General features: G+C 42.3%; 2 protein-coding genes across 2 annotated transcripts in view; one reads left to right on the top strand and one right to left on the bottom strand.

Annotated features, from left to right (window-relative positions):
- Window positions 1-10300: 10300 nt before the first annotated feature.
- DPPA5 (developmental pluripotency associated 5) lies at window positions 10301-11366 on the bottom strand. The gene is made up of 3 exons (XM_040473091.1): window positions 11211-11366; window positions 10958-11137; window positions 10301-10533 (listed from the first exon to the last, which is right to left on the bottom strand). The coding sequence occupies exons 1-3, from the start codon at window positions 11320-11322 to the stop codon at window positions 10475-10477; spliced, it is 351 nt and encodes a 116-aa protein (XP_040329025.1). The 5' UTR covers window positions 11323-11366; the 3' UTR covers window positions 10301-10474.
- A 14493-nt stretch (window positions 11367-25859) lies between these two features.
- The window catches only part of KHDC3L (KH domain containing 3 like, subcortical maternal complex member), a 2034-nt gene continuing 221 nt past the window's right edge, over window positions 25860-27672 (top strand). Inside the window, exons 1-3 of the mRNA XM_040474605.1 lie at window positions 25860-26779; window positions 26971-27150; window positions 27410-27651. Of these exons, the coding sequence (XP_040330539.1) occupies window positions 26611-26779; window positions 26971-27150; window positions 27410-27651 (591 nt within the window). The 5' untranslated portion in view covers window positions 25860-26610. The remainder of the gene's footprint in view (window positions 26780-26970; window positions 27151-27409; window positions 27652-27672) is intronic.

Consider the following 27672-nt stretch of genomic DNA (forward strand, 5'->3'; position numbering starts at 1 on the left):
TCTCTCTGAAAATAAGTAAACATAAAAATAAATAAAATAAAATAAAATAAAATAAAATAAAATAAAATAAAATAAAGGGTTTTTTACTGTCTGAAAAATAAAATAAAATAAAGGGTTTTTTACTGTCTGAAAAAAGCGGGGCACCTGTCTGGCTCAGTCAGTAGAACATGTGACTCTTGATCTTGGGGTCATGACTTCAAGCCCCTTGTTGGGGAAAGAATTCACTTAAAAAAAAAAATCAATGTTATCCACCACGTTCCCAGACTAAAGAAGAAAAACCACGAGATCATACCAGTTGATGCAGAAAAAGCATTTGATAAAATTCAACACCCATTCAAGACTTAAACAAAACAAACCCAAACACTCCAGTAGGTGGAGAAGAGAACTGCCTTAACCTGAGTGATATTTGATTTACAATAAAATGTATACATTTGGCCTCCATCCCCTTTTTGGTCCAGAGAGCTCCTAAAACCCTTAAAATTTCCTAAGTGAGGAGAGTGATAAGGGTGCCTTTTGTCATGTTAATGAGGTGACTTTTGGATCCCATCACTGCTTAAGTTTAGAGGGTGTGTAGAGGGTTGAAACATTCAGTCCCACCCCACTGACCTCTGGGGGAAAGGAGAGGGGCTGGAGGTTGAATCAATTACCCATGGCCAGGGACTTAATCAATCATGTCTTTGTAAAGTAGCCTCCTTAAAAAAACAAAAAGACAGGGTTTGGAGAGCTTCCAAGAGTGTAAACATGTGGACATTCAGGGAGGAGGCATGGAAACTCTGTATCATTTCCCCATACCTTGCCCTATGAATCTGTTCATCTGGCTGTTGCTAATTATATGTTTTATAATAAGCCTGTAATCTACTAAATATTTTCCTGAATTCCTGAGCTGCTCTAGCAAATATATTGAATGAGCCTGGGGAGAGGGCAATAGAAACCTCCAATTTATAGCTAGTTGGTCAGAAGGCAGGGTTCAACTGGCATGAGGGAGGGGAAGCAGTCTTGTGTAGACTGAACCCTTAACCTGTGGGATCTGATGCTATCTTTAGGTCGATAGTGTCAGAATTTAGTTTAATGGGTGCCTGGGTGGCTCAGTTGGGGCTCTGTGCTGATACCTGGAAGCCTACTTTTGGGTACTCTGTCTCCTTCTCTCTCTGCCCCTCTCCTACTCATGCTCGTGCTCTCTCTCTCAAAAATAAACATTAAAATAAAAAATAATCAATAGCCAAAGTGTGAAAAGAGCCCAAATGTCCATCAACAGATGAATGGATATAGAAGATGTGGTATGTATACACATTGGAGTATTACTCGGCAATCAAAAAGAAAGAAATCCTGCCATTTGCAACAATGTGGATGGAACTAGAGTGTATTATGCTAAGTGAAATTAGAGAAAGACAAATATCATATGACTTCACTCATACGTGGAATTTAAGATACAAAACATGAACATAAGGGAAGGGAAGCAAAAATAATATAAAAAAGGGGAAGGGGGACAAAACATAAGAGAATCTTAAATACAGAGAAAAAACAGGTTCATAGAAGGGGCTATGGGTGGGGGATGAGCTAAATGGGTAAGGGGCACTAAGGAAGAAACTTGCTGTTATACAAAGGGGATGAATCACTGGAATCTACTCCTGAAATCATTATTGCACTATATGTTAATGAACTTGGATGTAAATTAAAAAATAAATGAATTAAAATAAAATAAAATAAAATAAGAATTTAGTTTAACTGTAGGACACCCGGCTGGGGTTGCAGAAGTGCTTGGTGTGGGAAAGCCTACACACCTTTCATAACCAGAAGTGGCAGAAGTGAAATAGTTGTAGTAGAGTACTGAGAGGACAGGAGACACACAGGAGGAGTTTTTCCTAAGCAAGTTGATGAAAAGCATCTACAAAAACCTCCATCTAACATCATATTTAATGGTGAAAGACTGAATGTGTCCCCTCTAAGTCATTTCAAGGCAAGAGAGGGGCAGGAGAGAGGAATTATAAAGGAGCAAGAGAAAACTTGGGGATTTGGGAGATGTTCGTTATCTTAATAATGGTGATGGTTTCACTGGTATATACAAATATGTCAAAACTCATCAAAATGTACACTTTTAGCATGCCATTTATTCTGTGTCATACTTGTTAAAATTTTTCAAAAACAAAACAAACAAACCACAATTGGATACTCCTATATATTTATTAAAAAGCTAACCTTTTTAAAATAACTTTTCAGGGGCACCTGGGTGGCTCAGTCAGTTAAGTATCTGCCTTTGGCTCAGGTCATAATCTCATAGTTCATGAGTTTGAGCCCCACATCAGGCTCTGCGCTTTAAGTGTGGAGCCTGTTTGGGATTTTCTGTCCCCCCTCCCCTCTCTTTCAAAAAAATAAATACAGTTTAAAAAACAAAATAATAATTCTCATACCAAATCCTGGCAAGAAACATTAATGATTTATAATAGTAAATTGAGGACTAACTCAGATATAAATAATAGCCGATATTCCTCTGTATACAAAATACCAATACCAAATAACAAATTTTCCCACCAAAGCCCGTAATAAGATGTTAAAATAGGACTCCTAATCTTTGTAGTTTTGTCTGAGGCCCCAAAGCTGAGAAAAATATATATCAAGTACTCTCACATTCAACAAGAGGAAGTTATAACACCTATAGAGGGCTTGTAAAGCAGACTGCTTGGCAAAAATCCAATTCCACCAACATTATCCCATCACCCAATTCCAGGCTATATATAAAGAAGGCTAAGATTTAAATGAGTTCTTTAAAGACTTGTGTCCACACCATGGGAGAAATCTAGGGATCTTTCCCCAACCCCTTTCCAAGCCAAGAGAGGGGTCTTCAGGAGAACCGCCAAGAAATTTTCTGTGTCCTCTATACTTGATGGAACACAGAGACTGGTGGGTGGGTGAGTTTCAGATCTGCAAAAGTCTAAAGGCAAAGGGCCAACCAATTGTCCAGATGGCAAAACATGGAGAGAGGACTAGTGTAAAATGGAAAGGTGTTTCCTTGCCAGTGGGGCAAAAGTGCCTATGTCCTGTGGACCTAGAGAAAAAAGCCACCTTGAGTCATCTTGAAAATGCTGCTCAACAGAACTCCATGGAACTCCATTCCAGACTCTATGCAATCCTCTGGTGGATTCCTCAGAGATCCCTCCAGCGAGGGCCCTTTGACTACAGGATCCCATCAAGGGTGAATCCTCCTCTGACTGGCTATTTGACTCCTTAGTTTTGGCTCACAGCAAATCAAACCCTTGGAATTTCCTGAGGCAGAGCCATGGAGGTGTCTTTTTCTATGTTAATGAGGTGACTTTTGGACCAGGATAACCAACCACTGATCAGAGGGTTGAAACTTTCAATCCAGCCCTTAGACCTCCAGGGGATAGGGGGCGGGAAATTGAATTGGTCACCAATGGCCAACGACTTAATCAATCATGTCTGTGTAATGAAGCCTCCATTAAAAATCCAAAAGGAGAGGGTTCGGAGAGCTTCCAAGTTAGGGAATAGGTGGAGATTTGGAAAGAGTGGTACATTTGGAAAAGCATGGAAGCTCCTTGCCCTTTGCCCATCTCTATCATCCAGCTGTTCTGTTATCCTTTCATAATAAACTGTCAGTCTAGTGAGTAAATTGGCTCCCAGAGTTCTGTGAGCCACCCTAACAAACCCAAGGTGGGGTGAGGGTCATGGAAACCTCTAATTTATAGCCATTTGTTCAGAAGTACAGGTAATAAGCTGGACTTGCACCTGGTGTCTGAAGCCCAAGGAAGGGGGCGTTGGAAGCTCCAATATGTAGCCCATTGTTCAGAAACACAGGTAATAACCCAGGTTCATGACTGGCATCTGAAGTGGTGGTGATGGAGGGAGGCAGTCTTGTGGGACTGAACCCTTAACTTGTGGAATCTGATGCTATCTCTGGGTGGGTAGTGTCTCCCCTCTCTATGTCCCTCCCCTGGTCGCTCACTCTCTCTCTCTCTCAAAAACAAATACACATTTAAAAATTAAAGAAACAAAAACAAAACAAAAAAAATGGGGCACCTGGGTGGCTCAGTCGGTTAAACGTCTGACTTCAGCTCCGGTCATAATCTCACAGTTCATGGGTTCAAGCTCCACATTGGGCTCTGTGCTGACAGCTCAGAGCCTGGAGCCTGCTTCAAATTCTGTGTCTCCTTGTCTCTCTGTCCCTCTCCCTCTCACTTTCTCTCTCTCAAAAATAAACAAAAAAAATAAAAATAAAAATAAATAAGAGAGGAATTGTCTATCTGTTCTCCCTTTTAGTTCCTTTCTTCATACCCAAAGCCCTGATTCATTCCACCCTAGTTTCTTTGCCTTACCTGTCCCTCATTAAAGTCCCACACCTGTGGCAGAAGTTCATGCTAGCAGTCCTTGAAGGCTGGACATTTTATTTTTCTTTTTCAACAATATAGCTGAACACTATTTAATTTGGCAGCTTAATAAAATTAAATCTTAGACATCCCCTGTGCAACAACAATAACCATGCTTTCTGCTAAAGTTAGAAAGAAAAACAGGGGCACCTAGGTGGCTCAGTCAGTTAAGTGTCTGACTCTTGATTTTGGCTCAGGTCATGATCTTACAGTTCGTGAGTTCAAGCCCCATCGGGCTCTGTACTGACAGTGCAGAGCCTTCTTGGGATTCTCTCTCTGCCCCTCCTCTGCTTGTGCTGGCACTCTCTCCCTCTCTCCTCTCTCAAACTTAAACTTTTTTTTTTAATGAAAAAGAAATAAAAACAAACCGCATGAAATTAGGTCCAGATTTTGATGGCTGAAGTCAGGTTAGGATAACCTAGTGTTTCCAGAACTGCTATTGCACAGATTACAACATGGACCTGGTACAGCCATCTCTCTTTGAACAAAATCTAATTCCCAAATTCTACATGCCAAACAGATAAACCTCTTCTTCCTCATTAGTTAACCATACAATTTAATGTTTCAGATTTAGTTCCTGTAAATCACGTTCCAGATGCTTGCTTTCTGAAAATATTCCCCGAAATCCTGAAAATGCTCCCTGGCCACATCTTCATTTTTGTTTTCTCCCTAGAGCAAGGTTCCTGAGCAGGTGGCAAAGCAGACACTCAACAAAAGTTTCCAGATTAAACAAACTGATGGGAGCAGGGGGGAGGCAAGGCAGAGGGATTAGAGAGGAATCGGGATGTAAACTGAGATCCTAGCTGGAGGGGAGACAGAAACTGAACTTGAGTGGTTCTGAGGAACCAGAGCTTCTTCAACAGCTCACCATCAGTTTAAACCCCTGGATGACTTCTCCTGCTCTTAGCATGGTCTGCAAGGCCTTGGGCTGACCTGCTTCCTCCCTTCCCAGCCTTAACACCGTCTGCTCTGCTTTACTTCAATCCCAGCCACTCGGCCCAAGCGTTGGTTCCCAAGGTCTCTACTGGGTGGCGCATTTGCTCCAGTCCCTTATGCCTGGCCAGGCTCACTGCCAGGCTCACAGACTGACTTACTTGGGGAAACTTCCCTAACCGCCCCCCCCCCCAGGTCAGTCCCAAGCACCCTGAAGCTCCTCCAAACACTTGATGGCCAGACAGCCTCACTCCCAGAGATGCCCTGGGTCCTGGGAGTCCTGGCTGCACCTCCTGGGGAGCCCACAGTGAGAGGGAGTGGAGATCTGTTTGGGCACTCCTGTGGGTCCCAACCAGGAATGCCTACACCTGCTAGGAATCTCCCCCTTCCCCCACTCCATGCAAGGAGTAAAATTGTTTCTTGTAATCTTCAAAACTTATATACATATTTAAATGTGAATATATGAATCATGAGGAGGGGGTGTGACTGATGAGCCTTGGTTTTCCTAATCTGTAAAATTACAGTATTGAGAGAATTAGGTGAGTCACTAAATGCAAGATCTTGATGGAGTTCCTGGCAGGCAAGAAGGCCTTAATCAGCACTGGCTATTGTTAACCACTTTTGGGCCAAAGGATTTCACTAGATTGGATTTTGTTCCTGTTCATCAATTCTGTTTTGTAAGCAATCCAGGCTTTCCTTGACTAAATCCTAGATTTTCCTCCTCTCCAAATCTCATCAGTGCCAAAGTCTGACCTTCCCTAGGGCAGACCCCTCATCTCCATTACAATGAAAGTTGTTTTGCCTTTCATAATCATGCACTTATCCTTGGAAAACTGCTCAAAAGCTTAAAACTCAAGGGGGAAAAAAAAAAGTAGCCACCCCCAAAACAACCTTTTTTTTTTTTTAATCTTCAGGTTATTCCAAAACCTTTCTTATGAATTTTCTCAAAGTTTTGTGTATGTGTGTGTGTTTTTAAGGGCTAAAACATCTTCATTCCAGGGTGTGCATGGAATCTATGGCATATTCTTAAATTTCCAGATTTTGCTACTTTGACCCAGATTAACCTAAAGATGTTTTCTACCCTTGGAAGCACTGCCCTCGGGACGAAATTTGTAGATTTTAAGTGCAAGGACAGTTTTTGTTGTCGTCATTGTGGTTTTTAATGTTTATTTATTTTGAGAGAGGAGAGAATCCCAAGCAGGACCCTGGAGGTCAGCGCAGAATCCCACAAGGGGCTGTATCTCACAAACCAGGAGATCATGCCCAGAGCTGAAATCAAGAGTCCGATGCTTAACCGACTGATCCACCCAGATGCCACATAAGGGCAAGGACAGTTTTGTGTGTTTCATTTGCATTGCAGAATTTGGATTCCCAACTCTCCAGTTTACATTTCCACACACATTCATTGCAAACTGATTGTTTGAAGGGTGCACTAGCCAAGGACAATTTGAGGGAACCACAACTGTTGGTCTATAGAGCAGACTCAAGCAAGAAGTACAAAACTCAGAAAGACTATGCATTTTAACAGATCAGCAAAAGAAGAGTATGCCAACCATCTCTGGATGAACTTGTAGAGAAACAGGCAATATTACTGCTGGGGGTGAAATTACCTTAACCCCTGTGGAAGGCGATTTGGTAATATCTATCAAAATTATATATACTTTTTCTTCTCTGGACCAGCAATTTTCCCTAGAATGTAGCCTACAGACTACTTGCAAACTGGCAAAACAATGACTTTCAAATATTCACCACACCTATGTAAAAGCCAAAGGTTGGGAACAACCCAAAAATCCTTTGGTAGAGAACTAATTAAATGGAATAATGCCCAGCTATAAGGAAGGAGGAAAATAATCTACATTTATAATTGTAATTGTATTAAAAAAAAAAAACAACTCTGGGAGAGTGCATAGACAGCTTTTTATTTTGGGAGAGTAGAAATAGGTAGATAAATGGATAATAATTTTTATAATCCTATAAATGATAGGAAGGAGACTTTTCTATCATTTTGGGATTCTGATCCATGAGTGTGGTACCTATTAAAAATTTGCAAGTAAGTGTTAAATATTACTGTTACTTAAGAAAATGCTGTTTATTCCAATATAACTACAACCAGTACTCTCCCCTTAGTCCATAGTTCTCATTACATTGCAACCATTGACAGGTTTTCAAAAATATCCTGCCCAATGCTGTTCCGTTAAAATGTGCCCAAAGCCATGGAGAACCACCATGAGGTGACCACGATTCACCAACAATCTCTTCCCTGGAAACTAAGATGGCACCTGCCAACAGCCCACCTCATCCCAAACGAGCCCCTCCCCAGTCTATGGAGTCTTGGGCCCTGGTATTGCCTCTGGTCCTGGCAACCAATGATTCTGCCATGATAGGCCATGAGATCTCCTTGCCTGCAAGGAACAAATGTGCAAGACAGACCAACCTTTGTAAATAATCAAGCCCTCTTACCGCATGGAGCTAAGCCAGCTTCCCCTCCTGACATTCCAAATAGGAGGAAATTCATTTATCTGTGTCTAGTTCTTCAAAATCAGAGGTACAGTTGTTTTAACAATCATTTCTTGTGGGTGTGGGAAAGATGAGACTGATTTCCCCCCCAAAATCTTGGGCAGGAGCTGCTTTCTGACCAGAGTATTGGTACAATTCTCAAGGCTGTAAGGGAGGGTGTCAAAATGCCAATTGAGGTACATGCCTGGTCTCCTGCTCTACTCGCCAAAGGAACTTCAACAGTGTGCCAAAATGCATCTTTGTTTTCCCAGTTACCCAAAAGCTGTATGGTGTGCTAAAGACCCCAAAAAACAGGACAAGCATTCCACACTTTCAGGAGACAGAAAAACAAGGCCCTTTACAAAGGATTTCCATGGCTTCTCCCATTGAGTCTTCAATAATGAGAACCTTAAAGGATTGGGCTGGAGGCCGGAAGGGAGCAATCTAGTTCCAGTGGCAGTGGATGAAGAGCAGCCTTCCTCCTACATTCAAGAAGTATTTATTGAATGCCCATTGTAAGGGACATTGTTCTAAGACTTGACATAGTCTTAGGACATAGTCTTGGCTTATTTAATCCTCACTACAACACATTGAGATAGTTATTATCCTCATATTACAAACAGGACACTGAAGCACAAAGGCCGACATGCGCGTGGCTCCAAACCTAATAGGTAGCTGATAATTTTTCAAACCCAAGCAGTCTAGCTTGTATCAGCGTCTTCTGAAATAACCCTTAAACATTCTATCCTACATATTGCCTGTTTAAAAAAAAAAAAAATCCCTGTCTTGCTGGAGTTTACACTATAGTGGAAGAGAGGAGGAAAAGGAGCAGCTAACACTGTCAGTAAGGTTTACAAATGCGATGAAGAAAAGTAAAGTAGGTTAAGTAGAGACTGTGAAGGAGTGGACCTCTCTAGAGATGAACATGGACCAGAGAGAAGGGATCAGAACAATTTGAAAATGTGAGAAATGTTCCAGGCTCAAGAGAGAAGATAAAAGCCCTGAAGGGGTACCAAAATGGTTTGCCTGAGAGGCAGCAACAGGATAATAAACTAGATTACACAGGGCCTTACAGGTCAGGCTAAATAAATGTCTCTCAAGAATAAATGTTAAAAAATAATAATAATAGGGGCGCCTGGGTGGCTCAGTCGGTTGAGCGTCCGACTTCAGCTCAGGTCACGATCTCGCGGTCCGTGAGTTCGAGCCCCGCGTCGGGCTCTGGGCTGATGGCTCAGAGCCTGGAGCCTGCTTCCGATTCTGTATCTCCCTCTCTCTCTGCCCCTTCCCCATTCATGCTCTGTCTCTCTCTGTCCCAAAAATAAATAAACGTTAAAAAAAATTAAAAAAATAATAATAATAATAATTAAGAGTGGCTGAAGAACAGATCGTGAGATAACTAAAAGAGAAACCATTGAAACCTGTTTGAGTCTCTTCCAGGAGTCCTGGCAAGGGAAGATTGGAGTGGAGACGGCAGGGCTGGAGAAAATGCAGGTGCAGGAGGGGCTTCAATTTGGGTTATTTTTTTGAAGTTAAAGATGATTGGGCTTGCTCCTGGATTTCATGTGAGGTGTCAACGATGGCTCTTAGTTTTTGGCCAGAACCACTGGGCTAAAATGGTGGTGCCATTCATTTAGTGATAGTGAAGGGGGTGGGGGTGGGGGGGTGGGGAGCAGTTATCTGATGGACATGCCACCTTGGCCTCTTGCAGAAAACATCTAATTGATAGTTTTCTCTCCGAATTATTGGTCAATCTCCCGAAGAAATAGTCAACACTTCTTACTATGTGATGCCAGTTATAAGTACCATACATATATAAACAGCTAAACCTCACAACTTCATATGGAGTCAGATGCTATTATCTCCAAATTAGAGACTGAGGCGGTTGAACAACCTAAGGTCATAGGGCCAGAAAGCTCCCTAAGTGGGATTCATTCTGATCTGTGAACTACCAAGCTAATCTCTAGTAGGGAAAAGTGTAGTCCCCAGTCTGACTGTCCCTCCACCATCAGGATTGAGTCCCACCTATTGTAAACCTTTTCTTCAAATTCCAACCGAAATAACATTCTGCAGCAGACTAAATGCAGAGAACTCAGCTAGTGGTCTTCTATTTGGTTTACAAGTATATAAAAGTAGTACACTGAGAAGGTACTGGCACTTCTATATTTGAGAATATTCACTTTTCATTTCATACATGTTATGTTCACCTATTATAGTTATTTTTAAAAGAATCCAGGTCAGTTCCAGACAATATCACATTTCCCCTAAGACTGACTGAATTTTGGTCAAAGCTGCATCTCAGAACCCAACTCCTAGACCCTCCCTTTCCCCCCCCCCCCAAGTGTGCTCTTGGACATTTCTAGCTTTGAAAGTTTTAATTAAGGGTTAAACTCAAGGGCCACCTTGGCTGTGATGTTATCTCCAATATCTTCAATGAAACATCAAGGAGCTATTTATTCAAAATTTTATTCTTTAATTAGCAAACTTGGGAGGGGAGGGGAGGGTGGCAATGGTAGCCACATTAGGACTCCGAGGCAAAGCCAGAGACCACAAACTGTTGGTTTTTCCTTGCCAAGCTGGAGCAGACTTTAAACCAGGCCAGATCATTCCAGCTCTGACCACAGTCTACTCTCAATCCTGCATCCAGGTGCGTTGGTTGCTAACTGGCTTCACTTCATCCAAGGACCTAGATGCAGGGCCTTCATGGCATCCTCCAGCTTGAGCATCCCTGCACCAGAAAGCAACAGATGTTCATGAGGAGAGAGGGTAAAAGCCTGGGCAGTTCTCAGCCTCTTTAAAGGTTCATTTCTGGGACTTCCCAGCCCAGCGGTCTGCACCTGGAATTCTCGGGAGTCCTCAGAATGTGGGGTCGCTGAGCCCATTCCAATATCCCCCAAGAAGCTAGGGGGAGTGTTGGAGGGAAGGGAAGAATGGGGGTCAGGTCTCAGATAATCTTCCCCTATGAGGCTAGTCCCAGGCAGCCTCTCTTCGTAGTCTTAATCCAAGGTCTCTAGGACCAAGAGACGGCATTACTGGGGGCCGCCCGGGTGGTGCCTAATGTGCGGGTGGTGGCTGCCAGTGGAAGAGAGGGAGAGTTGAGAAGGGCTACAGAAAAGGGAGTAAAACTACCCAGGCTTCCCCAAACCTCTCACCTCGTTCCTGTCGCTGGCGGTGCCACTCGGCCATGGACTGGAGCATCCATTTGGCCCTAAGCTTGTACAAGTAAGAGCCATAAACCACGACCTCGGCGAGTCCCGAGGATTCCAGAACCTTTAACTCAAGCATGACTTTGCTGACTCGCTCGATGTACGGGATTCGAGATCCACCTACGCCTGTTTGGGGAAGGAGATGAGCGCTCAGGCCCACGGAGACCGAGACGCCTGGGTCAGGGCTGGGCTCACTCACCAAACATAGCTTCCAAGAGTTGTGTCTGGACCTGAAACACCTCAGGATCTTTCAAGTCGTCGGGAATTTTCACCCACGGTGGAATATCTTTTCGTTTCGGCAGCGTCCCCATCTGCACTGGTTTCAAAACCAATTACACTCCAACCCAAGCTAGGCCTAACACAGTCAGTCAGCCAGGGCCACGGCGCGGGCTGGAAGTTGAGCACCTGGGCAGGCCCCGCCTACAACAAGCCCCGCCCCCTGCCTGGGGCCCTAGGCGGCCACTCACATCGCTCCGCCGGCCCGCCTGCGCTTAGGTCGTGCACGTGACCACCTCCGTCACCTTACTCTCTCCCCAGCACCGGTGGGCCCAGCTGCCTCAGAGGGTATAAGGGTTTCCGTCGACTCGTTGCTTCCGCACCAGAATCTCTTGGCCTGGGGAGTGTGTGGGGGAGAGGGCGATGGCAGCTCTTCCCTTGGGAGCAAGCGGTTGGGCCTGAACCCCCAAAAGTCGAAAACTGAGGTTTGAGGGTGCGAGAACCACAGGGTAACTGCCAAATCAAGTTTTTGCCTCCCACGTTCCAAAGGAGGGTTCCATTTCCCCTGGACCTAACGGGGCCCAACCCTGAGTCTTCACTGAGACCCCTACAACTCATGGGGACTTGGGAATTAAATTGCTGCCATTTAACAAATGAGAAAAGGAGATTCAGAAATTATTTATCTTCAAGGAACGTGATGGGGGCTCTAAACTGCCCCTGCTGTCCACGTTCCTTGAAGCCCATGAGTCTGGAACTTTTAAATCTATCCAGATTTCAGAGCTCAGGTGTGCCGCACGTGGCCATTTTGGCCCAAACTGTATGTTTTTAATGTTTATTGATTTTGAGAGAGACAGAATGTGAGTAGGAGAGGGGCAGACAGAAAGGGAGAGTGAGAGAATACCAAGAAGCCTCCACACTGTCCAGACTTCTGGTTCTAAATAGTTTTGTTTAGGGGCAGGTGGGTGGCTCAATCAGTTAAGCACCCAACTTGGGCTCAGGTTATGATCTCAGGTTTGTGAGTTCGAGTCCTGCATTGGGGATTCTTGCTTGGGATTCTCTCTGTCTTTCTGCTCTCCCACCACTTGTGCACACACACACACTCTCTCTCTCAAAATAAAAAAACTTAAAAAAATAGTTTTATTCATTTAAAAAGCACATCATTTGTAGTTCATACATGGGATTCACCCAATGAAAGTGTGATTTCAATGTTTCGTAGCTTCATAAATGCAGAGATGAAGCTGACTTTTCCCAAGACCTTGTTCTGGTAACATCTAAGCCCATGAGCTTACTATTAAGACTATTTCTTAGGGCAGACTTCCTCATATTCAGTCAAAAACTAGGTTCTTGGGGTGCCTGGGTGGCTCAGTTGGTTGAGTGTCTGACTCTTGGTTTTGACTCAGGTTGTGATCTCACAGTTGGTGGGTTCAGGTCTGGCTCTGTGTTGACAGTGTGGACCCTGCTTGGGTTTCTCTCTCTCTCTCTCTGCCTCTCCCCCCTTCTCAAAATAAATAACCCTTAAACAACTGTAGGATTTTAGCAACCACCAATGTAATCAATTTATATAATTATCCATGGCTAAAACTATCAAATATTCAACTATTAAGGAACTGGATATTCACAAGGTCTGGAAGGAATGACAGGAGAGAATGTTCCTTTACAATATAGAGTTGGAGGACAGATGCCACCTCAACAAAGACCAGAATTAGCATCACCAATAGGACAAATGGACTACTGGTTTGTCAATGTCATATAAACAAAAATAAAGACTTTTATTAATAAAGAGACAATGAAATGCAATGCATGATTCAAATCCTGAATCAAAGGCAGAGACAGAACATTTTAGACCAATGGGGGCTATTTTTTCTTATAAGATTTTATTTTTAGGTGCACCTGGGTGGCTTAGTAAGTTAAACTCAGGTCATGATCTTATGGTTCATGGGTTCAAGCCCTGCATCCAGCTCTGTGCTGACAGCTCAAAGCCTGGAGCCTGCTTCAGATTCTGTGTCTCCCTCTCTTTCTGCCCCTCCCCCACTCATGCTCTGTCTTTCTCTGTCAAAAATAAACATTAAAAAAATATTACAAATGATTTTATTTTTAAGTAATGTCTACACCAACATGGGGTTCAGACTCACAATGTTGAGATCAAGAGTCACATGCTCTACAGACTGAGCCAGCCATGTTCCCCAGTGGGGACATTTTAATATGGACTATGTTGTAAAGTAATATTTGCATATATGTTCTATAATACAGAACTTGTAGAACATGACAAGTATTTTTTAATTTTTTTTAATGTTTATTGATTTTGAGAGAGAGAGAGAGAGAGAATGTGAGTGGGAGAGGGGCAGACAGAAAGGGAGAGTGAGAGAATACTAAGAAGGCTCCACACTGTCAGTGCAGAAGCCAACACGGGGGCTCCATCTCACAAACCCTGACATCATGACCTGAGCCAAAATCAAGAGTCTGATGCTAAACCAACTAAGCCACCCAGGCACCCCAAGTATTTTTATTATATAAGGGAAAGTGCTGTTTCTCATGAGAAACATGCTGAAATATGTAAAGTGAAGTGTTGATATCTACAATTTACTTACAAATATTTCAGCCCCCTGCCAAAAAAAAAAAATGAAACACTATCATTTTCTATGTATATATAGAAAGCCAATGTGACAAATGTCAACAGTTGATTCTCAGTAAGGACATACAGAATTCTTTTTACTTTTCTGTGGTTTTGCTTTTTTGCTTTTTTTATTTTTTTTAAGTAGGCTTCATGCCTAACTTAGAGCTTGAACTCATGACTCTGAGATTAAGAGTCACATGCTCTACTGACTGAGCCAGCCAGGCTCAGTTCAAAACCTGTGGTTTTGAATTTTAAGGGAAGGGAGGAGAAGTAATTGTGTGTTAGTTAGCTAATACAAAGTAACACTATTGGGGGACAAAAGTGCAACCCATCTCCTCAGTGAGAATTTTCTTACCATGCTTTCTAAATACTTTCTCGTACCTACTCCCACAACATTTCTTTGGCTGGAAGTTCAATGTAGTATGTATGCATGTATGTATTTAAAAGCTCCTATTTTTAAGGGGTGCATGGGTGGTACAGTTGCTTAAGCATCCGACTCTTGATTTTGGCTCAGGTCAGGATCTCATAGTTCGTGAGTTCGAGCCCCACATTGGGTTCTGCACTGATGGTGTGGTACCTGCTTGGGATTCTGTCTCTCCTTGTCTCTGCCCCTCCCCTGCTTGTTCTCTCTCTCTCTCTCTCTCTCTCTCTCTCTCTCTTTCTCTCTCTCAAAATAAATAAAAATAAACTTAAAGCTTTTTAAAAAGCTTCTATTTTTAAGCAATCTGCATACCCAACATGGGGCTCAAACCCACAACGCCAAGATGAAGAGTCGCATGTTCCACTGACTAAGCTAGCCAGTCATCCCACCAATATAGTATTTAAAGAAGCAGATAGAGAGGCACAGGAATTATGTCTAACTTGAGGGCATTAGAGACAAGCCTGCATAACTATACAAACTTATTTCAAACTTGTAAAACTGTACAGACTTAGAGGATAAACAACCAAGACTTAAATTGTTGGTTCAGAAAGTATGACCATCCAAAAATATTGGATAATAATGACTAATGTCCCTTCTAAAGAGCTCATGCACAATTAAATCAGCACAAGTGTCACATCAGCAGCTTATAAGCACTGGTTTCCCCACTCCTATCAATGATTCCCCCACTGTCTGCCTGGCCCCTAGGATAAGTGACTATGGAGCCCTTGTTGCTTTTTCACTTACCCATTTTGATTGTAGTTTCACAAACTGCTGGTTTGGGGGCCTATTTGAAAAGTGGTGTGATTTACTAAGGGGAATTATATTCCTGTCCCCAACCCTTCCTCAGAAAGTGTGCTACTACCAACCCCTTCTTGCTTGAGGAATACCTATTTTAACTTTTGTTATTTCCCAGGATGTAAGTATTTACGTGTCTCCCTTTAATTTCCCAGTCTGGTTAACCTTCTGACTCTTGATTTCAGCTCAGGTCATGAACTCACTGTTCGTGAGATCCAGCCCCTACAATGAGCTCTGCACTGACAGCATGGAGCCTGCCTGAGATTCTCTCTCTTCCTCTCTCTCTGCCCCTCCCCCACTCATGCACACTCTCTAAATAAATAAATAAACAGTTAAAATTTATATGAAAGTGTGGCTTAGTTGGCTGACTCTAACTCTTGGTTTCCACTCAGGTCATATCCCAGGGTCGTGGGATCAAGCCCACATTGGGCTCTGCGCAGAAGGTGGGGCCTGTCTAAGATTCTCCCTCTGCCCCTCTCCCCTGCCCATTCTTGCTTTCTCTCTAAAATAAGAAATTAAATTAAATAAAAAACAATAAAATTTATACGAAAAGGCTAAGGAACCAGAATAGCTAAAACAATTTAAAAAAAAAGTATGATTAATCTGCCTAAATTTAACTATCATTTTATAGCTATAGTAATCAAGACTGCGTGGGGCGCCTGGGTGGCGCAGTCGGTTAAGTGTCCGACTTCAGCCAGGTCACGATCTCGCGGTCCGTGAGTTCGAGCCCCGCGTCGGGCTCTGGGCTGATGGCTCAGAGCCTGGAGCCTGTTTCTGATTCTGTGTCTCCCTCTCTCTCTGCCCCTCCCCCGTTCATGCTCTGTCTCTCTCTGTCCCAAAAAAATAAATAAACGTTAAAAAAAAAAAATTAAAAAAAAAAAAAAAAGACTGCGTGGTATGGGCAGATTAAATGTTAAATATATGGACATAAAGACTTTAGGGAAAAATACAGGAGTAATCTTTCAGAAACTAGACTAATCTAAGAGTCCTTGGGTTTGTCACCAAAAGCCTGATCCATAAAAGAAAACATTGATCAATGGATCTCATCTAAAGTAAAAACTTTTGTTAAGAACCTGTTAAGATGAAAAGGCGGGATTCCTAGGTGGCTCAGTCAGTTGAGCATGAGACTTTTGATTTCAGCTCAGGTCAAGATCTCACAGGTTTGTGGTTCGAGCCCCAGTCAGGCTCTGTGCTGACAGCATGGAGCCTGCTTGGGATTCTCTCTCTGCCCCTCCCCCACTCACATTGTCTCTGTCTTTCTCAAAAATAAATAAATAGACTTTAAAAAAGAAAGAAGAAGAAGATGAAAAGACAAACTATAACTGGGAGAAAACATTTGGAAAACACATATCTCACAAAGAATGAGTGGATCAGTTAGTTAAGCTTCTAACTTCAACTCAGGTCATGATCTCAAGGTTCATGAGTTCCAGCCCCACCTCGGGCTCTGTTCTGACAGCTCGGGAGCCTGAAGCCTGCTTTGGGAGAGACAAAGTATGAATGGGGGAAGAACAGAGAGAGAGGGAGACGCAGAATCCAAAGCAGGCTCCAGGCTCTGAGCTGACAGCACAAAGCAGGATGTGAGGCTCGAACTCACGAATGGTGAGATCATGACCTGAGCTGAAGTCGGATGCTTAACTGACTGAGCCATCCAGGCACCCCTCTCTTTTTTTTTTTTTTTTTTTAATTTTCTTTGTAATCTTTTTTTATTTTTGAGGGGCCTGGAGCCTGCTTTGGATTCTGTGTCTCCCTCTCTCTTTGACCCTCCCCAACTCTTGCTCTCTCTCTCAAAAATATATAAAAATATTAAAATTTTTTTAAATGAATAAACATTAAAAAAAGAACACATAAAGAACTCCCAAAACTCAAGAGTAAAAACTAATACAAGTAGAAAATAAAAAACATAAAGACATTTCACTTAATGGGATATAGAGATGCCTAGTAAGTACATGAAAAGATTTTCATTATCATTTGCTATTAGGGAAATGTAAATTAAAATCTAAATAAGATGGGGCACCTGGGTGGCTCAGTCAGTTGGGCATCTGACTTTGGCTCAGATCATGATCTCACAGTTTGTGGGTTTGAGCCCCGCGTCAGGCTCTGTGCTGATAGCTCAGAGCCTGGAGCCGGCTTCGGATTCTGTGTCTCCCTCTCTCTCTGACCATCCCCAGCGCTCACTCTGTCTCTCTCTCTCTCAAAAATAAATAAACATTAAAAAAAAAAAAAACCTAAATGAGATACCATACACAACTATTAGAATGACTAAAATTAAAAATAGGGACAACCCTAAAGTGAAGCTTCAGAAAAACTAGATCAGTTGTACATCGCTGATGGGAACTCTGAAGAGAATCTGACAGTTCCCCAAACAATTAAACAGAGTTACCATAGGACCCAGCAATTACTCTCCAAGGTATTCACCCAAGAAAAATGAAAACATATGTCCACACAAAGACTCTCACACGAATTTTCAGAGCAACCTTATTTGTAATAGCCAAAAGCTGGAAACAACACATATGTCCTTCAACAAGTGAGTAGTTAAATAAACTGTGATATACTTTACCATAGAATAGTACTCAACAATAAAAAGAAACAAAGTGTTAACAGAAACAGCCTGGATGGGGGTGCCTTAGTGGCTCTGTCCGTTGAGCATCTGACTCTTGATTTTGGCTCAGGTCATGATCCCAGGGTCATAGGATCAAGGCCTACATTGGGCTCTGTGCTGAGCATGGTGCCTGCTTAGATTCTCTCTCTCTCTCTCTCTCTCTCTCTCTCTCTCTCTCTCTGCCCCTCTCCCCTGATAGCTTTTGCTCTCTAAAATAAAAAATTAAATTAAAAAAATAATGAAATTTATACGAAAAGGCAAAGGAACCAGAATAGTTAAAACAATCTGGAGGTGGGGGGGTGTGTGTGGAAAGAATGACCAGCCCCAGGTGGAGCTCCATGCTGAACATTGAGCCTGCTTAGGATTCTCTCTCTCCCTTTCTCTCTGCCCCTCTCCTGCTTTCTCCCTCCCTCTCTCTCTCAAAAAAATAAATAAACATTAAAAAAAAAAAAAAAGAAGAAGAAGAAACAAACACCCCCGATTAATCTCCATAGGATAATCCTGAAGGGGGGGGGGGGGAAGGCCAATCCCAAAAGTTTACATACTATATAATTCCATTTACATAACATTTTTGAAATGACAAAATTATTGAAATGAAGAACAGATACATGTAAGTGGTTGCCAGAAATTAATGAGGGGGTAGGGACTGAAAGGACGTGGGTGTGGCTATCAAAGAGCAAGATGGGGGATTCTTGTGAAGGAAATGTTCTGTGTCTGGACTACACCAATGTTGATGTCCTGGTTGTGATATTGTACTAAAGGTTTGCAAGATGTTACCATAGGAGGAAACTGAGTAAGGGTACATGGGAGCTCTCTGTATTTTTTTTCTCTCTGTATTTTTTATTTCAACTGCATGTGAATCTACAATTATCCCAAAATAAAAAAAGTTTAATTAAAGGAATGGAATCAGAATTTTAAAATTTCTGGGGCGCCTGGGTGGCTTAGTCAGTTGAGCATCCAACTTCAGCTCAGGTCATGATCTCACGGTCCGTGAGTTGGGGCCCCGCATCAGGCTCTGTTCTGACAGCTCAGAGCCTGGAGCCTGCTTTGGATTCTGTGTCTCCCTCTCTCTCTGCCCCTCCCCCACTCATGCTCTGTTTCTCTCTGCCTCTCAAAAATAAAGAAAACTAATAAAAAAAAGAATTTTAAAATTTCAATATCTGTCTGAATTTCAGTCGCATTCTTGGGACCCCTTTTTAGCTGCCATATACCATTGTGTTCTATTGGTAGTGAAAGGTGGATAGTTAAGAGACTTAAAGAGAACACTGTGGTACAAAATGATTAACAATATGTTCTTACATAAAGATCATTTCCTGCTTAATGCCATTCACAGTAAAGTCAACTACATATTTTTAAATTATTTTTTTAATGTTTATTCATTTTTGAAAGACAGAGACAGAGCACAAACAGAGATGGGGCAGAGAGAGAGGGGAGGGACACAGAATCTGAAGCAGGCTCCAGGCTCCGAGCCGTCAGTACAAAGCCCGATGCGGGGCTCGAACTCACAGACCGTGAGATCATGACCTGAACCGAAGTCGGATGCTCAGCTGACTAAGCCACCCAGGCGCCCCTAAAGTTTACTAGATATTAAACATTATAACTTCAGGTTTTTTTCTTATTGTCTAATTCATTTGCTTTTCTTCTGTTGGAGAATGTTTACATCCTTTTGCATTGAGCATCTCTATTAAGTAGCAAATAATCAGATATTTTAATCCACTCAGGTTTAATTCTGGTTGAAAACTTCAAAACCATCTGAGTGTGTTATTAGGGTACGCCTTTCCATCATCTAAACACTCACTACCCCTCAACACCTGTTACTAGCTATAAAAGTAAATACTTTCTTGACTAAAAAGAAGGTAGGATGGGAGTAATGCAAGAGGTGGGAGGGTGACAGAGATCTTCCAAAAAGCTGAGGTCAGAGTCTTCCTGGAAATAGCATTCCAGAGCAGCTGGTGGCTCCTTTTACTGTTAGAAGAAATAATTTTAATTATTTACTTTTCAGGCCTATAACACAGTATAAGGACACTGGAGCCAGACACATCCATGTTGATAATTACAACATGAATTATTCATTTATTTGTTTATTTACTTATTCATTCACTTGTTTATTTAATTTTAGAGAGGGAGAGAGAGAGAGAGAAAGAGAGGGAGAATCTTAAGCAGGCTGCACACTCAGCATGGAGCCCAAAGAGATGCTTGATTCCAAAACTCTGGGATCATGACCTGAGCTAAAATCAAGGGTTGGACAATCAACTGACCTAGCCACCCAGGCACCCCACGACTTGTATTATTTAAAGTGGGATGTGCAGAAGATGATAAAGCTTTCTTTACAGTGGACTTCAGTGTTTTTTAATCTAGACCATAAGAGATACAAAGCAGGAGTAGAAAGACTTAGAACAAAAGATGTAACTAGAAATACTCTTTTTTGTTATAGTTGTTTTAGGTAGTATAGAAATTTTATTTCTATAGTAGAAGCATCTATTTTGATTACAGAAAAAATAACAGTCTTTTAAAGTCAAGGTAATGAAGCAGAAGTATATATTTTTTCTTATATGTCCATACTCAAATATCACATATGGTTTTAAGACATTCTGAAATTAACAAGGAACAAATGCAGAATCAAAGTAGTATCTGTGAACAGAAGAGATGTATTAAAGCTACATGATCAGCCCTGGAAATTGGAAAATCCAGAGTGATCTCATATAGTGATTCTCAACTTTCTTGTACCTTAGAATCACCTGGATTGTGGAAAAAGCACCTTCAGGGGATTGAAGACAAATCACCAGGTTAAGCAAGTCCTTGGTCTCAGAATAAATACCAAAAGGAATAAAGATACAAACTGTTCCTCAGGGAGGGGAAAAGACAAAATACACCAAGATATGAGATCCAATTTTCACTCACTTATTTCTGCGAGCCTCAGATTCAGGAATAATAATCACTACTACTCTCAAAATTGTTCCACAGATTAGGTCACACAGTGTGTGATTAGTGCTTCCTTAATTCATTCACACACAGCTACTATCATTATTTCATCATCATCATCATCGCCATCCTCTAATACAGAGGACATCCTTCCCCCACCCCAATACCACTCCCACATAGCTGTTATTATTTATTTAAAAAATCATCACTCATGGATTTCAAGCTCATGGACTACTGGCTCCATTTTTATATTGGTACCATTTTGACTAGCTTCAAGCATTCACTTACATTAAGATTTCAGTACACGGTTGAAATGACAATTTTTCTATCTAAACTAAGACAATGAATTCAAAGAAAAAAGGAAACTAAATTTTAAAAAGTGTGTGTTGCTTCTAAAGTATGCAGAACTCACATAAGGGGTGGCCAGTGGAGAGAACACTGAAACATCTCATGAGACTGCACTGGGATTCCCACAAAAAAATTCTACACATATCTCCCTCAGTGAATGTTGGGTGTAGACAACCCTACCTGCTCAGAGCTTCTAATGAGTTTTTTAGTTCCAAACTTCAGTGATTACCAGACAAACAAAAACAGCATAGGGCAAATGAAAAATAAAAGAAAAAGAAGAACACTGGTCCAGAAGGCCAACTTTTGAATAACAAGAGAAAGAGACGGGAAACACAAGGGGGAAAAATGTGTGTGTGTGTGTGTGTGTGTGTGTGTGTGTGTGTGTGTGTGTGTTTTAAGTTTATTTATTTAAGAGAGAGAGAACACAAGTGGGAGAGAGGCAGAGAAAAAGGGTGACAGAGGATCTGAAGCCAGCTCTGGGCTGACAGCAGAGAGCCCAATGGGGCTCAAACTCATGAACTGTGAGTGGAAGTCAGATGCTTAACCAACTGAGGCCACCCAGGTGCCCCAAAGGAAAAAAAAATGTTTAGTGAAATAATTGAAGATCATTTCCCAAAGATTAAGATCAGAATGGCCTAAACTTGTCAAAAGCATCAGTGGAAGCTGGAGGACAATAAAGTAAAGCATGAAATTTTGAGGGGAAAATTATTTCAGTCAAGAATTCTAAGGCCAGGGACAGTTGGGTGACTCAGCCTGTTGGGTGTGGAACTCTTGATTTCAGTTCAGGTCATGATCTTGCAGTTTGTGAGTTTGAGCCATGTTGTCAGCACAAAGCCTGCTTCAGATTCTCTCTCTTTCTCTTTCTGCTCCTTCCCTGCTTACACACATGTGTGCACTCTCTCTCCCTCTCTCTCTCTGAAAAAGGAAAAAATTTAAGGCCAAATGTCCAAATAACTATCTGGATAGAATAAAAATATATTCCAACATGCAAGGCCTCAAAATATGCATTTCCTCAGAAAATAATAGAGGATTTACTCCATCAAAATGAAAGGAAGTCTCTCTCTGAAGAGAAGTCAAATAAGGAAAACTTTGCCTCAAATATTATGAACTTGGTGAGAGAATCTCTGGTTCTCAGGGTGAATGTAGCCCAGGTTAAGCCCAGTGTAAACCACCACTAAGAGTCCAAATTCCTTATCCCTTACCTGAACTCGCCCACCACGTTTCCCAAACCCATTCACTCCCCAGATGCAAAAACACTCCCAAGCATTTGGCTCAGGCAGGTAGTAAAGAGCAACAAAAAGGGTTAATCTTTGTACTACTGAAAACTCCTTTTTAAAGCTAATTGTTAACCCAAATTAGACTCCAAAACTGAAGGGACAATGAACGATAATGAAATAACTGCATATGTCATATATATAATTTTAAAGTACTGTAGAATGAACCAATCTATCTGACAGCCTTTGAAAATTATAGGAACTACCATATTATAGCTAGGAACATTAGGCTAGAAGGCTGACAGCTATGAAATTTCTAAGTGAACTTCTTAACTCTAAGCCACCTTTACATGGTTCAGTAGAAGAGAACATTTTATTTCAAAAATTCTCTTGAAACTTGCTTTTATTTTTTTTTGTTGCCTACTGCTCTTAAGTTCCACCTGAAAAAATATATTTCTCATCTTACTAAACCTAGCACATTAGGCATCAGCATCAATTGCCACAATTGCCTTTAATGCTTCCACTGCATGTTTCAGTCTTGTTATCAGCTTGCAAGTCTCTATTTCTTTGTTTAGCCTGAACTAATTGTGCTCACAACTCTGCCTTTAATTTTCTGCTGCCTTCCTGGAATTCAGCTAGCTCAGTCTCAACTTCTTAGAAGCTGATCAGAAACAAAGTGGGAAGCATAAGTATAGTAGAAACCACAAGGATCCTCTTAAGGATGATTATATATAAATTTAATAATTTTTGCCTGAATGCTATTGATACTACTATAAAATCTACTAGACAAACAAACAACAACAAAACCAAACAGGCACATGCACAAAGAAAGGAAGTCATGGGATCCAGAGAGCCCAGGACCCAACACCAGAAAAAGGCTGTGGTAAACTCAGGATGATGGGCCTGGAAAGCAACTAACTTAGATTAGAACAGTTAAGACTGAAGGAGCAATACTGTCAAGATGAAATGATAAAGTGCCTGCTGGGCTTGAAAGGACAGGAGAAATTTACATAGTTGGGCAGTTTGGAGATAAAGGAGGAACACATAGAAATATAAGCATTTTTTTAAAGTTTATTTATTTATTTTGAGAGAGAGAGAGAGAGAGCAAGTGGGGGAAAGGCAGAAAGAGAGAGAGGGAAGGAGGGAGACCCCCCCAAGCAGGCTCCACACTGACAGTGCTTCCTTCCTGGAAGGAAGCTCAAACACATGAACCAAGAGAGAAGGAACTTTGAACACATGAACCAAGAGACCATGATCTGAACTGAAGTTGGACACTTAACTGACTAAGCCACCCAGGTGCCCAGAAAAGTAAGCATTTTAAAAAGAAAAAGAAGCATTTGAACAAAAAAGCAATTAATAACATCAAGAAAAATAAAACTTTACCCAAGAAATCATATTGCAGTTTATGAATATTATTTACAAGGTCATAATAGTATAAACTTGAACACTGCTCTAACAAAATCATATTACTGAAGTGGGGCAGGGGGTACCAGGTCTGATAAATATAGGTAAGCTGGGAGAGGAGGGTGAAAGACGGTGTATTTTTTCTTTTTTGGAACCTTGGGGGTGATTTATGTGCATACAAAAGAGTGTTTAGAGATTTCTTTGAAAATTAATATTTCCTAAAACTGTAAAAACCAGGGGCGCCTGGGTAACTCAGTTGGTTGGGCGGCTGACTCTTTGTTTCTGCTCAGGTCATAGCCTCACAATTTGTTAGATCTACCCTGAGTGGGCTCTGTGCTGACAGTGCAGGAGACTGCTTGGGATTCTCTCTCTCCCCTGCTCACACGTGCACTCTCTCTTTCAAAATGAATAAACATTAAAAGAAATATATTTTCGGGGCACCTGGATGGCTCAGTCGGTTAGACGTCCGACTTCAGCTCAGGTCATGATCTCGCGGTCCATGAGTTCGAGCCCCGCGTCGGGCTCTGTGCTGACAGCTCAGAGCCTGGAGCCTGTTTCAGATTCTGTGTCTCCTTCTCTCTCTGACCCTCCCCCATTCATGCTCTGTCTCTCTCTGTCTCAAAAATAAATAAAAACATTTTTAAAAAATTAAAAAAAAAAAAGAAATATATTTTCAAATTGTAAAAATCAAACCTTTAGTCCTTCCTTAAGCTTTCAAGTTTTTCTTTCAAAACTCACTATCCTATTCATAAGTCTAGAAAGTTGTAAAAGTTATGTTTAATGGGCTACGAATGACATAAGGTCTCCTTGACAAATTTGATTAACTAAACAATCTCAGAAACAAAACAAAACAAAAACAAAAACAAAAACAAAACCCATTCTCATACATGGCAAAGAGCTTTGCAAAGTACTTTAATAGCCTCAAATAACAAGAACTTCTCAATTACTAAATAATTCTTGTAAATAAAATAAATAAAACGTATGAATATATTGAAACTGAAGTTCTTCTCAGTGATCCAACACTGAATATAAACTAAGATTTCATCTTAAAGTCATATATCTAAATCCAAGACTTAACTATATATTTTATTTTTTACTTTTTTATTTATATATTTTAAATTGGAGTTACAAAACTGTTTTTCTAATATAATAAATTATCTAAAATATTACAGCAATATAAAATACCATGTATAGGATTCCTTTCTTTTTAAACCACTTTGAAGAATAAAGCACAATAAACTGCTTATATTAAAATGTGTACAATTGGGGCGCCTGGGTGGCGCAGTCGGTTAAGCGTCCGACTTCAGCCAGGTCACGATCTCGCGGTCCGTGAGTTCGAGCCCCGCGTCGGGCTCTGGGCTGATGGCTCAGAGCCTGGAGCCTGTTTCCGATTCTGTGTCTCCCTCTCTCTCTGCCCCTCCCCCGTTCATGCTCTGTCTCTCTCTGTCCCAAAAATAAATAAATGTTGAAAAAAAAATTTTTTTTAAATAAAATAAAATGTGTACAATTAACCAGTTTTGACATATAAACCATATCCAGTGAAGCCATCACTGTAATCAAGATAATGCACATTTCCATCATCCCCGAGAGTTTCCAAATGCCTCTTTCCAATCCTTTCCTCCCTGCATTCCCCTCCCTGGGCAAGTACTCCATGCTTTCAATCCATGCTTTCTATCCATGAGAATACTCCATGCTTTCTATAGATTAGTCCATGTATTCTAGGATTTCATATAAATGACAGATCACTTTTAAATATTAATACTCTAATTTTAATTCTCTTAAATATTTCCATTCCTAATTCTAAAACTTCAATGAAGTAAAAAATCTCTACCCGTACATAATGACAATAACATGCGTAGAACTCTAAGTATCCTCTTACACCTACTAAGAAACAATATATTATCGTATATCATTTGCTGTAAGAAAGAGATTTCAGACTAGAGATTTTCATGGAAATACTTCTCAGATTGGATTCTTTTTGGCAGTACTGATGGGACATTAAAATTCAATTTATAGTTGCTATGTTAGTGAGTCCGTAACCTCCAGAGGGGATAGTTATGGAGCCCAGATCCTTGGGTGTCAGTTATAGACTCAATTGTTCTGTCTACCCAATCGTTCTGCCAATCCATTCTGTGATTCTTTGAATAGATTTTGCCCTTCTTTGGCTCTTAATTCACATTCTGCTTAGGTCTCAAGACTTTTGATCCTGTCAGACACCTACAAATTTCTCATGCACTTCTTTGGCCTACAGAACTCCCACAGAGGATACAAGTTTGAACCTGAGTTCAGAGGATCTCTCACCTCTGGGCCTGGGCATGACACCCCAACTACTAAAGTTATATAACTTTATCTTCCTGAGTAGCAGTTCATGGGTAATGCTTTAAACTGGACAAAACAAGACAAACAAACAAAACCAAGACATAGAAATAACATGTTACTTAGAGAATTTGCTCTGGATGTGCTCAGCTGTCTCTGACAAGTCAAGGAAGAAGCTGGAAATGTGATGGTCTCTGAGGAGGGAACTCAGTATTCAGGGTTCAAGATAAAGTGGGACTTACTTTAGCCCTTGAACACCTTTTTTAATCCTTGAATTTTTACTTCTTCAATGCATTTCATTAGGTTTTCCATGAAAAAGTCATTCCAACCCCTCAGGAATGCTGGTCCCATTTGAACCGTCTGAAAAGCACCTGTGGCTGCGCAAATATCAGTTCGCTTCTCTGAAAGGTATTGTCCAGATGTTGGATCTTCCCATGCCTCTACCGGGCCGTCCTCATCTCCCCGAGACCTGCTTCCCAGAAGAAGCTCCACCTCTGGCTCCCAGGGCCTGGGGAAATGGGCGGGTCCAGACCAGTGGCCCCTCCTACAGCGCCCAGGTGCTCTACCCAGTGCACTCCTGCAATCTCGGGAAGAAGCCGAGGCTGCGGAGTTTGGGAGGCGGATGGGGAGGGGCTTACCAAAAGCCCTTGAAATAAGGCCCTGGCCAAGCCACAACTGCCGCAACTGATACTAACCTTGGCCTTCTTGGTTTGCAGCTTCACGGCCGCTAGCAGCAAGGCCTACTGCAGCATGGCCACTCCTAAGCGGTTTCCGACGCTCGTACAGCTGGAACAGAGAGAAGGGACGCTATTCGAGGTGCTCGGTAACCTCACCAAGCGACCCTATTGGTTCCACTCCGAGTACCTGAAGAGTCCGAAGGCTGTTCACCTCGAGGCGTGGCTGGTGGAGGCGATCTTCGGTGAGTGGGTCTGAGAGCGGTGGCCAGTGCGGTCTTTCCACCCCCGACACTCCTATCCACCCCGCCCCCCAGGCTGGCCGCCTTCCAGGGCCAGCCTCTCCAGCGGTCCTAGCCCCAAACCAGCGCTACCTTCTCCCGCCGCCTTCCCCTCCCAAATCCCGCCCCTCACAGCCTCTTTGCTTCCTGCACAGGTCGGGGAGGAGAGCACATACCACACGTCGAGTGTGTGTCACAGACCCTGCTTCACGTTAATCATTGGGACCCCGAGGGCGAGGCTGAGATCTTGATATTTGGTCGGCCCTATTACCAGAAAGATGTATCCAAGATGATCATGAATTTGGCTGACTATCATCGCCAACTCCGGGCACAAAGTATGAAACCGGGAATAGTGAGGGGTACCCTAGGTAGGCCATGGGTTCCTTGGTAGAGATCTTGATGTTTCCCGGAGATCACCGGGCAGCGGTCTCATCCTCTCAGTCCAGGAGAGGGTTTCCTTCTTGCAAGGAATATAGAAGGTCAAATTAATCCTGCACTCTCAGGTTCCAGACCCTAATCCCCCAGCCCATTTGGATAAATCTTCTTGTGGAGAAAGTAGGGGACACAGGTAAGGTCTCCACACTGTTCTTCCAGGCTCAGAGAAGGCCCCTGCCCAGGATGTAGGGACGCAGCGGTCCCCCGACGCTGTCCCGGAGGCGGGGACCCAGAGCTCTCCAAAGTCTGTCCGGGAGGCGGCGACCCAGCGGTCCGACGACGCAGCTCCGCAGGTGGCGAGCCAGAGCTCTCCGAAGTCTGTTCAGGAGGCGGCGACCCAGAGATCCCCCCACGCTACCCGAGAGGTGCCGACCCAGAGCTCTCCGAAGGCTGTCCGGGAGGCGGCGACCCAGCAGGACCCC

The sequence above is a fragment of the Herpailurus yagouaroundi genome, unplaced genomic scaffold (genome assembly GCF_014898765.1).
Source record: "Herpailurus yagouaroundi ecotype Mexico unplaced genomic scaffold, PumYag 139, whole genome shotgun sequence".
Classification (NCBI taxonomy): domain Eukaryota; kingdom Metazoa; phylum Chordata; class Mammalia; order Carnivora; family Felidae; genus Herpailurus; species Herpailurus yagouaroundi.